The 15,035-nt window shown below is 37.8% G+C and overlaps 1 protein-coding gene across 2 annotated transcripts in view; it reads right to left on the bottom strand.

Moving 5' to 3' along the window:
• Window positions 1-987: 987 nt before the first annotated feature.
• si:ch73-212j7.1 (centrosomal protein of 170 kDa protein B) overlaps window positions 988-15,035 on the bottom strand; it is a 125,879-nt gene continuing 111,831 nt past the window's right edge. For both annotated transcript variants that reach the window (XM_039741416.1, XM_039741417.1), the window contains 3 exons: window positions 14,938-15,031; window positions 6,028-6,079; window positions 988-4,847 (listed from right to left, as the gene is read on the bottom strand). In XM_039741416.1, the coding sequence (XP_039597350.1) occupies window positions 4,630-4,847; window positions 6,028-6,079; window positions 14,938-15,031 (364 nt within the window). In that variant the 3' untranslated portion in view covers window positions 988-4,629. The remainder of the gene's footprint in view (window positions 4,848-6,027; window positions 6,080-14,937; window positions 15,032-15,035) is intronic.

Raw genomic sequence — 15,035 nt, 5'->3', positions numbered from 1 at the left:
GTGAGTAAGGGACAAGGCCAAAAATCAATACTGCATGCCTGTGACCTTCGGATCCTTGGGTGGCACCTCATTAAAAAGAGGCCTGATTGACTGAAATCACTGCACGGACTCAGGAACACTTCCCAAATTACGTCTGTGAACACAGTTTGCTGTGCAATTCAAAAATGCAGATTAAAGCTCAATCATGCAAAGAACCCACCATATGTGAACATGATCCAGCAGCACAAAGTGGAAAACTGTTCTGTGGTCAGACAAAATTAAATTTTAATTTCTTTTTGGAAAACATGGACACCGCATCCTCCAGACTAAAGAGGACAGGGACTATCCGGCTTGTTATCAGCATTCAGTTCAAAAGCCAGAATCTCTGATGGTATGGAGGATGCATCAGCGGCTGTGGGTTTGGCAGCGTACACATCTGAAAAAGCAACACCAATGCTCAAAAGTATGTACAGGTTTTAGAGCAACAAATGCTTCCTTCCAGGTGATGCGTTTACATGGAAGGCCTTGCATATTTCAGCAAGACAATGCTAAATTGCTAATGTATCTATTAGAACATAATAGTTTCACAGTAGAAGAGTCCGCGTACTGAACTGGGCTGCCTGTAGTCCAGACTTTTCACCAATTGAAAACATATATCAAACAAGAAAAGGACAACATTCCTCTCTAAAATGTACAGCAACTGGTCTCCTCAGCCCCAAGACATATAATGACTGTTGTTAAAAGAAAAGGAGATGCTGCACAGTGGTAAACATAGCCCTGTCCCAACATTTATGAGATGTGTTGGTGCCATCAAATTCAAAATAACCTTATTCTTTTCGTAAAATGGTACATTTTCTCACTTTCAACATTTGATATGTTCTCTATGTTCTATTGTGAATAAAATATGGGTTTATGAGATTTCCAAACCATTGCATTGTTTTTATTGACATTTTGCACAGCATCTCAACTTTTTTGGAAGTAGGGTTGTATTAGTAGACACTACTTATGGTTGTCCATACTGACAAAGAGCTCATTATAGATGAATTTTAGCACGTTAGATTTCAGAGGCAGGACTCACTGATGCTCAATCAATTTGTCTAACAAAAGGCCAACAAACAAGAGCTGTCACCCAAAAAGAGTAACAGGAAAAGAATATAAACCTGGAGGGGGGTACTAAAGCCAATAAAACTCAAGAAGAACTGTGGAACTGGGAGATCCAATTGATGCGGTTCAGGCTGAGATTGCTAAACATGTAGAAAAAAGATAGAATAGCATAAAGGCCCTACCACATTTAATTCTGTAGCTCAGTCACTATAATATAAAAGTTTGATTAGATATGGTAATATTGCAACATGGAGTAGTATTCACCACTGCTATAAGGAATTAGAATATAAGGCAAACGAATAAAGGCAAAATGAAATCTTGTGTAAAATATAAGAAGGTAGGGTGAAAAATAAACATGGAACTACAATATGGTGGCTTTAAGCCAAACAAGAAACAAAAAAATATTTAGGAGTAATACTAAAGTCACCACTGGCCCCATCCAGGCAGTGATAAACTGGTAGCTAGGATGCCAGGTTAGATAGATAGATAGATAGATACTTTATTAATCTCAAGGGGAAATTCACATACTCCAGCAGTAGCATACTGATATAAAACAATATTAAAGAGTGACAAAAATGCAGGTTATATTGCCATGTGTGCTGCAGAGGTTTAAAGAGGCCCTGCTCTAAATTTTCAACAAGAAACCTAAAGATATATATATTTTCTCACAATACAATGAAAGATAAATTGAGACTGTTAGCATTGTCTGAACATAACTATATTACTAATAATCAGTTGGGACTACCAGGCCAAATATCTTTATGCTCTATTATTACTGTAATTATTATTATTATTCACCCTTTCAATTTACATCTCAATATTAAGTAAAGGAGAACACAACCCATGTGGTTAATCACAAAGAGGTCATTTCAGTCTGCACCACTGACTCACAGTCTGACTCCAATGGACCACTTCACTGGCCTGGACTGCAGTTTGGAAAAAAAAAGGCAGTCCAACAACTGAACAATACCTATTAATCTGTGAAGAGTGCCTTAAGATGTAATACACTTCGAAATAAGCTATATAAAATAAAAGGGTTTTGTCACTTTATTTAAATAGGAAATACAGGAACAGACAAAAAGTTGACTGAACATCTATCATGTAAGAATTCCCTAAACTTGGCGTGTGAAACACAAAATGATATGAAACTTAATTCAGAGTTTTAATGCATCAGATACCCACATAATCAGGGCACAAGCTTCCCAAATATTACACGTACATTCATTAGTGAATATTTCCTCATTCTTTAGTTAATAAATGTTGCATCTAAGCTCCATCACAAAGTCCGACTTTAAGCATACTAAGCTTAGGGCAGCAACCAACCCTGAACCAGGTGCCAGTTCAGCATTCATACATTGACTTTAAAAACTAGTACGTAGTGCAACTGTGTTTATGGGAGTTTAAAGAGTACAGTAATTCAAGTTTTAATAAAAGTAAATTACCTCCATTATTAAGTTATTTTTTTGTACTGTGGTTAGTGTCAGAATCTTAATTCACATTACTAAATATTATGTATAACATTATGTACAACCATGCTCTTTGTTTTTAAAAGGAAAAAGAAATAATGTATAACTGAATGTCAAATTACATTAATTTCAAAAACTAAAGAAAAAAAGACTAAAGAAAAGTAAGAAAGAGTTTAAAAAGTAACTAATAGTTAATTACTCTTTCTTAAGGAATAGTATGAGTGTGGAAATTCATTCCTTGGTTCCTGATTTAATTTTGTACCACCACACAGTCATTATATTGGTTCTTTAGACTGTTTATCTGTATTAAACTCACAGATATTCAAGTTACAATACACTGCTGTACTCTGTTGTGAAGAGGAAGCCACAGTGAGCAGCAGAAGAAAAGATAAAGAGATTACTGGATAGAAGCATCTAAAGTGGCCGTGATTAACAGTTAGATTGGAAGATAGTGGCCTAATTTAGTTAAAGCGATGATAAACAAACAGGTCTAATTTTTTTTTTTTTTTACACAAACCCAACTATGAAGTGATTTATGGTCATCTATGATGCATGAAAAGATCACTTAAAGCTTGTGACACACTGTACTGAGGTGACCAGACAAGTGAATAAAAGACAGACTTTTATATTATTTTAGGATGATAATGAAGAGGCAACAGACTAAAAACAAACCAAGTCATTTGTGCAAAGCTGGCAATAGAAGCACAGATTCTCTAGGGTGCCTCCTGTTCTAACTTCTTGCTATTCTGCCCCTATATTCCCAAAACATGGTACACATAACCTGTGTTTTAAAGAAGAACCTGCTGACATACCTTTAAATTATCCACAATAAAGAGTGGTGAAAGTGACCCAAAAGCAAAAGTTTTGAAGTCTATCCAGCCTTCAGCATCCACAAACAGTTTACAAAGGTAGTAATCTGAATTAGTGTGCATGTTAACTATTTGTATAAACCCCAGTAATAAACACTATAAAGGCCTAAACAATACACATATTCAATGATGCAATATGCAGGTTAAATGTGGAATTTCATGTAGCCCCAGGTTGGATTTGTAAAATACTGCCACTGTATCAGACAAAGAACTGTGTTCACCTACTCCACATTCGATAACTATACTGTAGGTTTTCATTGGCTCAGAGACATAAAGTGCATGAGGTTCAGCATTCTACAAAATAAAAGCATTACTACAGTAACTTATGCTCTCATGGAAATCAAGGCAAGAGCTCACTTTCAAAATGCAGTTCTTCTAAAATCAGAGGCCACACATCACAAGTAAAGTGTGTTCACCAAATATGAAAATGACATAGCGACTTTCATATTTGAGGCATTGTTTTATGTACGCTTGCACCAATGACAATTTTTAACCAATATAGAAATGTTCTGCCTGTAAAAGTATATTGACACAGAGAATTATTAAAATTGCATATGCTGCATGAATATTTTTGATCAAATTTGAGAAATAACAATGAGTGTGTTGTAAAACTGAAAGAAATTAAAATATTTTCCTCCCCACATTTTTCACCAAAACAATTTCAGTGAATTTCAACATTTTGCATTATTATCTGCTGCATCCATGCGTCTTACATTCTAATTTCACATAATTGTATGACAAAGCTGACTGAACACAATAACATCGCAACATACAGTATTAACACTGTTTTCTGTGCAGGGACACTGCTGGCAATGTAAATTCTGCCATAACAAAAGTAAAACACCATTTTGACAGTACAAAAGAAACAATTTCTCTGATTGTTTTACATTAATTCATCAATATGCTTTTATACACAAAGCACAAAAATCAATATGGCACTATGAAATGGCTCTACAGTTGTTCATGAAAAGAAGGCCCGCCACCCATTTACCATTTTACACAAGGCTTGATACTGAATGCATTCTGCTGCACAGTGATAAAATGCCTCCATAAAAAGGCAAAAGTAGTTTTGCAATCCACTCAGAAACAAGTTGTTTTATACAGCATATCAACAATATACAAGACATATACAAAATCTCTGAAATCAAGCCTAAATCCACAGTCATCCATCAATAACCAATACATAACATGAATTACAAATGCAAATAGAATCAGACAATGTAGCCCTTGTCATCAGCACTCACTTTCTTCTTCCCCTGCTCACCCCCAATACGAGAGCTTAACAAAGGGAAACCCCCTCCTTGTGCAAAAGTTCCTGAGTCCCCTGCTGTGGCAACTTGGCGATTTACACTGGTAACAGGCGTAGCACTTGATAAACCCCTAGAACGAAGGTCTGTACCACCAGTGGGGTCAATGATATTGTTGATAACTAAATGAGGGAAAAAAAAAAAAAAAAATTGAAAAAGCGTTAGACCTAAATTGTATCTGGCCTCATTTCTTATTGTTGTAAAATAGAAACTGCTGCAGAGATGAAAGATTTAACTAATTTTTATGTTGGTCTAGACAGCCAGTGAAAAATCTGAATAATTCACCTTTACTAAATAAATGTAAGTTGTGAACATAATTCACACCAAAATAAATAATACAAAAAAGTGAACAGGAGAAAAAATAATCCATCAGATTTGTTAGGAGTCCAAAGAACTGTAGCAATGTGCTTCTGGCATAGCATTTACTGAAAAGAAAGCTCCAAGCCAAATGATACTTAAAATAGGATGAAATCCCCTGTGTTGATGCAAAGTTGAGACTGCAAAAATATACCTGTAAGGGAAACACTTGAAAATCAAACAAAGCACAATGCCAGCATGAAGGCTCTTGTTTGCTAAATGGGAATTAATTTGATTGATGCCCATTATTTTGCCCCATTTTAGACTGCTCTATAGTTTATTATTTCTTAATAGTTGAAGCCCGAATCTATGCAATAATTGCTTAGTAATAAAATGACTGCAGTCAAACATCCACTAAAACCATTTGGCCAAAATTACCTGAAATAAGTTTAAAGAAATTAATAAGATCCAGTTTAGATGAAACTGATATAAAACATACATACTGAATCACAAGTCACAATCACATTTGGACAAAACAGCCCATATTTTTACATGGGATTAGGAGGTAGCTGCTGTTAATAGATTAATAAATATAATTTCCACGTGCCAACATCCTAAATGGACCGCACAAATATGGTCTCTAATAGCATCATATTCTGTGCCCCTAGTTTCCAGAGAAAGCCAACCAGTGCACTCCAAAATGAACTCCAAATGTTTTAATTCACTAGAATCAATATTAGTTTAGGATACTTCTATTCTGAACACATTCTCTGACTTTTACATTTGCCCGTTTATTAAGAATGAAATGGAAACACCAATCAAGATGAGGTGTCTATTGCTTTAAGAATGACAGGACTCAAGAACAGAATATACTATACACTTTACCATTTTTTTTAAATTTAGATTAAATCTCATATCCAATTATTTCCCAGTTACCCAACATTATACGTATCTAGGGATATTTCACAGAAAGTTATTTTCTAAAAATTATAAACTGATAATCACCTTCTAGCTGTTTTTGAACTCTTCTCAGTTCCTTTAGAATTGATGTTATTTCCTGTAATAAAGCAAAAAAAAAACAAAAAAACAATAAAAAATTCCAAGATACACATCAGTTGAATTCATGCATCAATCCATTTTTTTAACTTGTATATGAAGTTGATTTTTGCAAAAAGCAGCAATAGGTCTAACCTAGGAACCAATCATGGATAGGGTGCCAGTCTATCATAGGGAGCACTCACTCAGACACCTACACTCAGTCACACCAGTTTAAAACTGCCAACTAACCAAACATGCATGTGTCTGAGACATGGAAGCAAAGTTAGAGTAACTGGAAAAAAACAGAAACGCAGAGAATGTGCAAGTTCCATACATACAGGGCCTATACTGAGATACAAGCCCAAGACTTTGTAGCCATAAAGTAGCCATCCCTATTTTAAATAGTGCATACTTACTGTATTTTGCTTTAAAATATGTTCTTAGCATAACCCAATAATAAAAGCACACTTTACCTTGAAAATGGCCTGACCTTCAGCACAGTTATTATTACCAAATATTACTGTAATTTCAATCCAGTATCACTCTTTAATTGCTGTCAATTTTCACAACGAAACATTGTCATTTACATTTACTTGTTTAGCAGATGCTTTTATTCAAACAGCCTACAAAACACAGCCAGGAAATTTCTGTCACAGCAGTCAGACAATAGTATTTTTGAGCTTATTAGTATTTGTAGTGTAAGACATATTATTTGTCATAAAAGAAAAAATTGCTTTCACTTCATGGACTTAATTGGTAATTTTAACCAGGTGCAAGTCTCATTTCAAGTGCACAGTAATCTAATGTAAAGTCCACATCTACTGTAGAGCAGAGTGTTTGCTGCTCACCATTATTCCTAGTTCTCTGGGCTGGTGATTTGCTAATAGAAACAATATTTATTCTACACTGGCTTGTAGCATTTGAAAGTTAAATTTGTCTCGACTATAGACATACTGTAGCTTTCAAACTCGGATTTCACTACACCATCACTACTAACATCCAATTCAAAACACTAATGCTGCCCCAGCACAGTTTTCATCCTTACCATGCAAGAACATTAAACTCAATGCTACTTAATTTCCCAGTTCTAGATCTTAAACTATAGCGTTTATTCGCTGACATTTCCAATTGTTCCACGACTTCTAGTTTTTGTTTTCACCTCAAGACAGTTAAGATCTGCCTTGGATATCTAACATTGTTTTCTTACACTAATGACACTTGTTGATACATCACAACTTTCCATCTACTTTTAGAGCTAACAGCAGTATTATATTTCTAGAAGTCTAAAGCTGTTATTCTAAGCTTGCAGTTAATTTTGAATTGTCTTCTCAAGAAGTATCACATATCTTATGATTTAGTGCAGTGACTATATATATATCATAGTGAACAATATAATAACCTTAGATAACATTCTCAAAACGCTTAATCCAACTCTCATCTTTAGGGGTTGACTGCTGGAGCTTATTTTGTCAGCACTGGAAGAAAAGCAGGAAACAACCCTAGAATGTCCACCAGTCCATTACAATGCCCACTCATGCAGACCCCCATACTCAATTATGTGGGAAGAAAACTAGAGTACTTAAGAGGAAAACATACACAAGCAAGGTGAGAATGTGGGAAATACACATGAACAGGTGTAGCCTTTGAACACAGGACATGGGATCTGTGAATCAGCAGTGTTAACCCATTGCTGCTCTACACAGTATAGTGATACTCCAAAACATACATTTACAATAAAAAGTCAGAATACTGAAAAGCCACTGTTGAAGTAAGAAACAAAGCTCTTTGTTTAAAAAACAGACATTTACAAATATGGTTTATTCCTTTTGATGTTGAAACAGCATGTTATGTTAAACAGCTTGTTTGTTAATGCTTTGGTGTTTTCTTAAGAACTACCTGAAATTTGTGATAATCAGTTTTAGGTAGAATGTGTAATTAGCTCTGATATATTGTGAGTTAAAGGCAGGGGTACTTAACTCTAGTACTGGAGCTCTGTAGTTGGTGCAGGTTTTCATTCCAACCAGTTTTTTATTTAAAAGCCAAGCCTAGCAGATAACAAAATTTGGTACTTAATTATATGCTTTGTTAGTACTTTCAACCTTCCCAGGAAAATCTTTATCACGTTTTTGATTTTTCATTTTACAAGAACATTATCCATACGTTTTGTGATCTGGAACAGATGTGTACCTCTTGGTGCTTCCCTTCTCTCTCACTTAAAAACATTGTATTAACACAACTCATAGTGCAAATACACATTTTTAAATGGAGGAACAGCAGCTAGAAAGCTGGCAGTTCATTTGTCACTTGCACCTCATTATTAACTGATGGCTGGTTAAGAAAACAAGCAACAAGTAAAACCTTAATGTGGCTGTTTAAAATTAAAATAGGGAATAAAGGGTTCTGAGTGATAACAAACTGGTTAACTAAAACGAAGGACAGAAAAATTATTGCTTTAGTAGTAAATAAGTGGGTTCTAATTAAAAATTTGGTTAAAGCAAAAAGTTGCATCCAATGCCAACATACAAAACTGAGGTTGAATACCTCTGGTCTCATAAGTATTGCTTGGTTTTTGCGAATAACTGCTACCCTAATGCATGGTTTCATAAGCTGTTTCTATGTTGAACAAACATGGTGATAGCTCCCATTTTGATGTCAAAAGCATGAGATAAAGCAACTGATTTTGCAAACATGATTTTAGCTTTATAAACTTTAATGGACACTTCTTACAACCTGTTTTTAAATTACTTACAAGCATACCTCACTATAGCCTTCTGACTTTAGAGGCATTAGTATATGAACTTTGAAAGCACTTTTAGAAAACAAAAAATATCTTCATTATAAAAGAAAATCTTGAGATGAGACTATTGCCAAGAGATTTTTTTCAAGTCCCACTTTCCTCTCAACCATTTTCATCCACGCACATGGTCTTCTCACTTCTCATTTGTGTGAATGCCTTTGTCAGACACAGTTCCTGCGCTCTCAGCTCTTATAAATTTTAATGTTTTCCTCACTTCATGTTCTCAATAAAAGACGACTTGTGTCCAAAACTTATCAAAGAATTTCATCCCGAAGGGTTATCAACAGAAGAAATGAGTAAACGGACAATCCTAGCACTGAGAAACGAAGTCAAACGAATTAACGTGAAAACTGTCGATCGGTTACATGGCAAATTGGTTAAATGTGTATCAATAGAATATGCTGTCGAACAGTTCTGACTTGTCAAACAGGTGACAAGAAAGGTAATGTAGTACATCTTCCATTGATAACATTAGACACCAAAAAAGATCTTGATATGCCATTTCTATTAAAACTATTAAAACGTTTACAGTTTCCTATGATAATTAACAAATCACAGGGACAAACATTCGAAAACGTTTTTTTTTTATTAGAGAGAAAGAAATGATATTCACTCACGGGCAGTTATACATTGCATTGTCACCTTTTAAGTCCAAACACGCAATAAACATTCAATGCGATATTGACGAAAAGTAAATTCAAAAAAAAATTTTTTACTTAAGTTTTACAGTAAAAGTGTACGTTTAAAAAGTATTTGCATGTTAATTTCAAAGCAAAACAGAACGAAAACGTAAAACGTAATGAATACCGCTATTGCAACATGAAACAATTTTCATTCAATTTATTATGTTTTACTATTTTTTAACTATGGTTAATTACTCACTGTGATGTAAAATAGTTAGTTCTATTATGCATACAATTAGGTCCATAAATATTTGGACAGAGACAACTTTTTTCTAATTTTGGTTCTATACAGTACCACAATGAATTTTAAATGAAATAACTCAGATGCAGTTGAAGTGCAGACTTTCAGCTTTAATTCAGTGGGTTGAACAAAAAGAGTGCATAAAAATCTTAGGCAACTAAAGCATTTGTTTAACACAATCTCTTTATTTCAGGGCTCAAAAGTAATTTGACAATTGACTTAAAGGCTATTTCATGGGCAGGTGTGGGCAAGTCTGTCCTTATGTCATTATCACTTAGGCAGATAAAAGGCCTGGAGTTGATTAGAGGGGTGGTGCTTACATGTGGAAGATTACGTCCCACACAAGAGGTCTCTCCCACATAAACCGGAGCCTGTTCCAAAGTCCCCAGGCTGCTTAGCGTGCAACCTGTCTGGGAGTGAGGCAGAATGCAGGTGGACGCAGGGATATGGTTTGTGTGACCTTAGCAGTCTCCTGACGACCTTGCATACCAGCGAGGTACTCATTAATGGCTATAAAGTCACAGCATTTTTTGACTCCAGCAGTAACATGTCCATCATTGCTCACCGTTATGTCTTACCGCGACAGCTGACTAAACGAAAGATCAGTCTTACGTGCATACACAGAGAGGTCAGTGTATATAAATCCACCCGGTGTTACATCTGTCAGGGAGGAACGATAAAAAGATTCCCCTTTCCTGTGATTCTAGGGCGGGACTGATCTGACAGTAAACGCAGTAGACTATTCAGTACTCCCGGTCAGCCGTTGAGCCTTGCGATAGATGAGAATTATTCATCTCAAGCTGCCTCCTCACCGTGTAACCAGCCGGCAGAGAGCAAGACGGAGGTCCGAGAGGTGGATGCAGAAACTCCTGGCCCGTTGCGGGCGGCTACATTATCTACCCGCACCCCGACGGGTCGGGAGGAATCCCCGTCCCTTGAGGTCAGACCAGATCCCCTCTCTGACTTGCAGTTTCAATTTAAAGCAACGCCGACTTCTTTCAAGAGAAAGCAATGGATTGACGACTCTGTGAAACACGCGAAGAATGCATTTGTTCTTGTCAATGGCCAATGCACTCATTAGTCCATGCCACAGGGACCTTACTTCGTGATAGAAAATTACCTATTATATCGGGTCGCGGAGCATGAGGGGGAGAACCGGAATTTGCTGTTAATTCAACAAACCTACCGGCGGCAGGTCTGTGAGTTGGCGCATGCCCACCTCCTTGGAGGCCATCTGGGCTCCTAAAAGACTTTAGAGCGAATCAAGCTCTGATTTTTTTTTACCGGGAATCAACGAGGAGGTTCACCGTTTTTGCAGTTCCTGTTTGGAGTGTCAACTACGGCAAATTCCCAGAAGGGATCGTGCTCCTCCTGTTACCATTGCCCTAATTGAAGTCCCCTTTGAAAGATTCAGGGTCGATATCTTAAGACCCCAAAAGGCCTCAGCACAAGGACATAAATATATATTAGTCCTCATGGATTATGCGACCCGATACCCAGAGGCCGTTCCTTTGTGCTCGGCTACATCTAAAGCTATCGCACAGAAACTAGCGGGGGTCTTTGCATGATGCGGCACCCCTAAAGAAGTCCTAACGGACCAAGGGACAACTTTTACCTCAGAAATTTTCAAGGAAACGGCCAAGTTACTGAAAATAAAACACTTAAGGGCCGCTGTGTACCATCCTCAAACCAACAGTTTAGAAGAGAGGTTCAATCAGACTCTCAAGCAGATGCTTTGCAAGGTGGTAAACGAGGATGGGAGGAATTAGGATCAACTCTTCCCCCTCGTTTTCTTTGCTTATCGGGAAATCCCACAAGCCTCTATGGGCTTCTCACCATTTGAATTGCTATATGGACGACAGCCCTGGGGTATATTGGATATTCTAAAGGAAGGCTGGGAAGGAGAGGCTCTTCCCTCGACAAACATTTGTGGCGGATGGCCGGGCATGGGCCTGGCTGGGATGCCAATTCGTTATATGTTCAGGGTGAGCAGCCATGGACTGTACAATACTTCCCCCTGGACATTAGATGGCTGCCCCCCTGGGCTGGAGCGGTGCCTCGGTTTCCCGGAGGGCTCCATGGGAATTGGAGTATTGTTCAGCCCTGTGAGGTCCTGCAGGCACAGCCAGAGGGTGCTACAGCTGGGACTCCTGAGCCTGTATGGGCAGTGTATTCTCCACACCCAGAAGTGCACCAGGTGGTTGATTGCCGCATTCCGGCTACACTTTGGAACTTGGCAATCAACCACCTGGAGCACTTCCAGATGGACTATAAAAGGGCCCAGCAACCACCACTCAATGGCCAGAGTCAGGAGGAGGAGGAGGACGACGAAGGTTGACGGAGGAGTGGTGATGAAAAATAAAAGTGTGATGTGTTGGTGCTTTATTGGTCTGTTTTGGGACTGTGTTGTGCCTGTGAGGGTCACAGGGAAGACGTGCCCCAAAGGTGAAGAAAAATAAAAGTTTCTTTGTTTTATACGTGCCTCCGGTGTGAGTCTTTGTCGGGTCAGGCACGAATATAGTGCCTTTTTACACATTCTAGAATATATCGCACAGTTACGCGATAGATTTGGGAGAATTAAACCAATTCTAAAAAGTCATATGGAGGAAGCCAGCCTTTATGATCACGGCAAGACTCTCTGAGAATTCTGTCCAGGGGATCGCGTCATTGTATTGGTTCCCACCTCTCACTCCAAATTGTTCGTCCATTGGCAAGGCCCTTATGAAATTAAGGAGAGGAAAGGGCTGGTCGATTATTTGGTAAAACAACCCAATCGTCCACCAAGCGAGTGGTTTATCATGTGAACTTGCTGAAACCGTGGAAAGAGAGGGACCCCGATCCCTCTTCCATTCAGCTTAGCTCACTCTTTGCTCAAACAGACCATCTATTCCGGAACATGGAAGGAACACGTACAGCAGGTGACAAGAGTATTGTGGACACTAGGAGAGGCCGGGCTTCGGATCAATCCCAAGAAATGTTTCTTCGGATTGAGCAAGGCTAAATATTTGGGCTACCTGGTGGACCAGGGTACTGTGAAACCAGTGTTCAAAACTAGATGCCATTCTGAAATGGCCCTGTACGCAAAACAAACGGCAGGTCCAATCACTTCTCTGTTTGGTGGGGTACTACCGCCAGTTTATAACTCGTTTCTCCAAGAGTGTACCCCCTTGACTGACTTAAAGAAGAAAACAGCTCCCAACAATGTGGTATGGTCTGACAAGATGGAAGCTGCATAACTGTGGGTCCACATTAAAAAGAATGTGTGCATTTACGAAAAGGTTTATATGTTTGGATGAACAGGATCCCCAAAAGCCTTTCATAATAAAACAAATCCACGAAAACCTTTCTAAAAATTTTCTAAGAAAATGAATGGGTTACAAAACAAAAACTCTTAATTCTCTTCCATTTGCAAAAAAAATAAATGGTGAATGTGACTTTTGTGTGTAAAATGAACAATGAAGTAAGGCAGAAATACTGTATGCTGCATTTCAGCTTGTATTTAATACTGCAAAGTTGTTATCTCTGAAAGTATCTGTAGACTCTGATTGTGTAAAGATAGGCTTCCATTTTCAAGCATTAAGAGATGAAACTCAAACTTATAGCTATTCTCAAAAAATATTCTGTTTTTTGGTATTTATTCAAATACAACTATATTAGTATTTTCCCTGGCTAAAAGCAACTTCAAACTATCACACAGCCAATCCCATTAGCATTGGATGCAACACAGGAAACAACCCAAGGACATTTGGTGAAGCAGGAAGAAAATCATAGTATCTGGAGGAAAGCTAACAGACATGGGGAAAACATACAAAATATGCTTAAAAAGACCAAGCACCCACTGCATTACTGTGTAGCTGTCACATAATGTTAGAAGGTAAAACAAAATAGTTAAAAATGACATTTTGCAATTTTTGGAAAATAAACTTGCATGACTATGTGGGCAGCAGTGTAATGCAGTGGAGAGTGGTGTCCCACCACAGTAATTGGATGGCAGTTTAATTTCCAGTGTTAGTCCCTTCTTTGCAGAGACTGACATATTCCATATGTTTGGCTGAATATCCACTAGACTCTCCAAACTGTTTGTCTATGAAAGTTGCTATCACTAAATTGTCCTTGTGAAAGTGAATGAGAACAGCAATAAACAATGGTCCAAATCTCGGTTGTGATTCTGACTTTCTGGAAGAACAGAGTCTGACTCGTTGCAACTATGCACTAAAGAGTAAAAGTTCCAAAAAATGCACATGCAATATATATATATATAGAGTCAATGTATGTGTGTGTGTGTGTTGTGTGTATGTATGTATGTATGTTCCAGCATAACTTCTGAACGATTGGAGTGATTTTCAGGAAACTTGGTACATGTTTCTCATTGGTCGACTAAAAATAATTTAGAGTGAAATCAATCTTAACCCACCCCCTTCTGGGTAAGGTGGGGGGTAATCTTGCAGTCTTGTATGCATGTTATCATCCAGTTGACATATGGAATGACCACCTGAAGGCGAACTGGAGGCGACTGCCAGCATTCGTTACGTTTGAGCACCGCTGCGCCTCTGTTGCTTTTGAAGTTAAATAGAGTTGGCCAGTTCTGAGCGTCAACTGGATGATAACATACATACAAGACCGAAAGACAAGCACATTAGTGAGCCTTTATTGTTTGTTACTTTATTTTTATTTTTAAAATTGTGTTATCTTTTTTATGATATTTTTCTCAAACAATTAAATAAAAAAAATTCTTTATTTTCCTTTCCGGGCAAAGGTGGGTATTATAGCTAGTGGGATATAAAAAGGCTGCAGTATATATGGAGAAAATGACAGCACGGTGGCACATTTCTAGCACTTCTACCTTGAAACCAGTAGACTATAGTTCAAGGCGGTCTTCTCCCTACATGGAATTTGCATGTTCTCCCCATACTCACAAGACATATGGGTTAGATGGACTGGCAATGCTAAATTGGCCCTGGTTTGTGTAGAGGGTGCGTGCATTCACCCTGTGATAGACTGGCACCATGTTCCAGGGTTTGCTTCTGCCTGATGCTTGCTTATAGCTCCAGCCTCCAGGCGATCCTGCCCTGGATAAGACGGTTTAGAAAATTAATGGATGGATATAAGAAAAATATGTTTATTTAGTAACAACAGAAAATGAAAAAGCAGATTACCTTGTTTGAGGTCTTCAGTATTGGCACTTCGTTTTCAGAATTGATTTTTGCTTCAATTTCTTCCCAGTTGACTGCTCTGCTCTGAAACATGACTCTTT

Source organism: Polypterus senegalus, chromosome 18 (assembly GCF_016835505.1).
Source record: "Polypterus senegalus isolate Bchr_013 chromosome 18, ASM1683550v1, whole genome shotgun sequence".
Lineage (NCBI taxonomy): Eukaryota > Metazoa > Chordata > Cladistia > Polypteriformes > Polypteridae > Polypterus > Polypterus senegalus.
The sequence above is the reverse complement of the archived record's forward strand: the minus strand, read 5'-3'. Positions and strand labels throughout refer to the sequence as shown.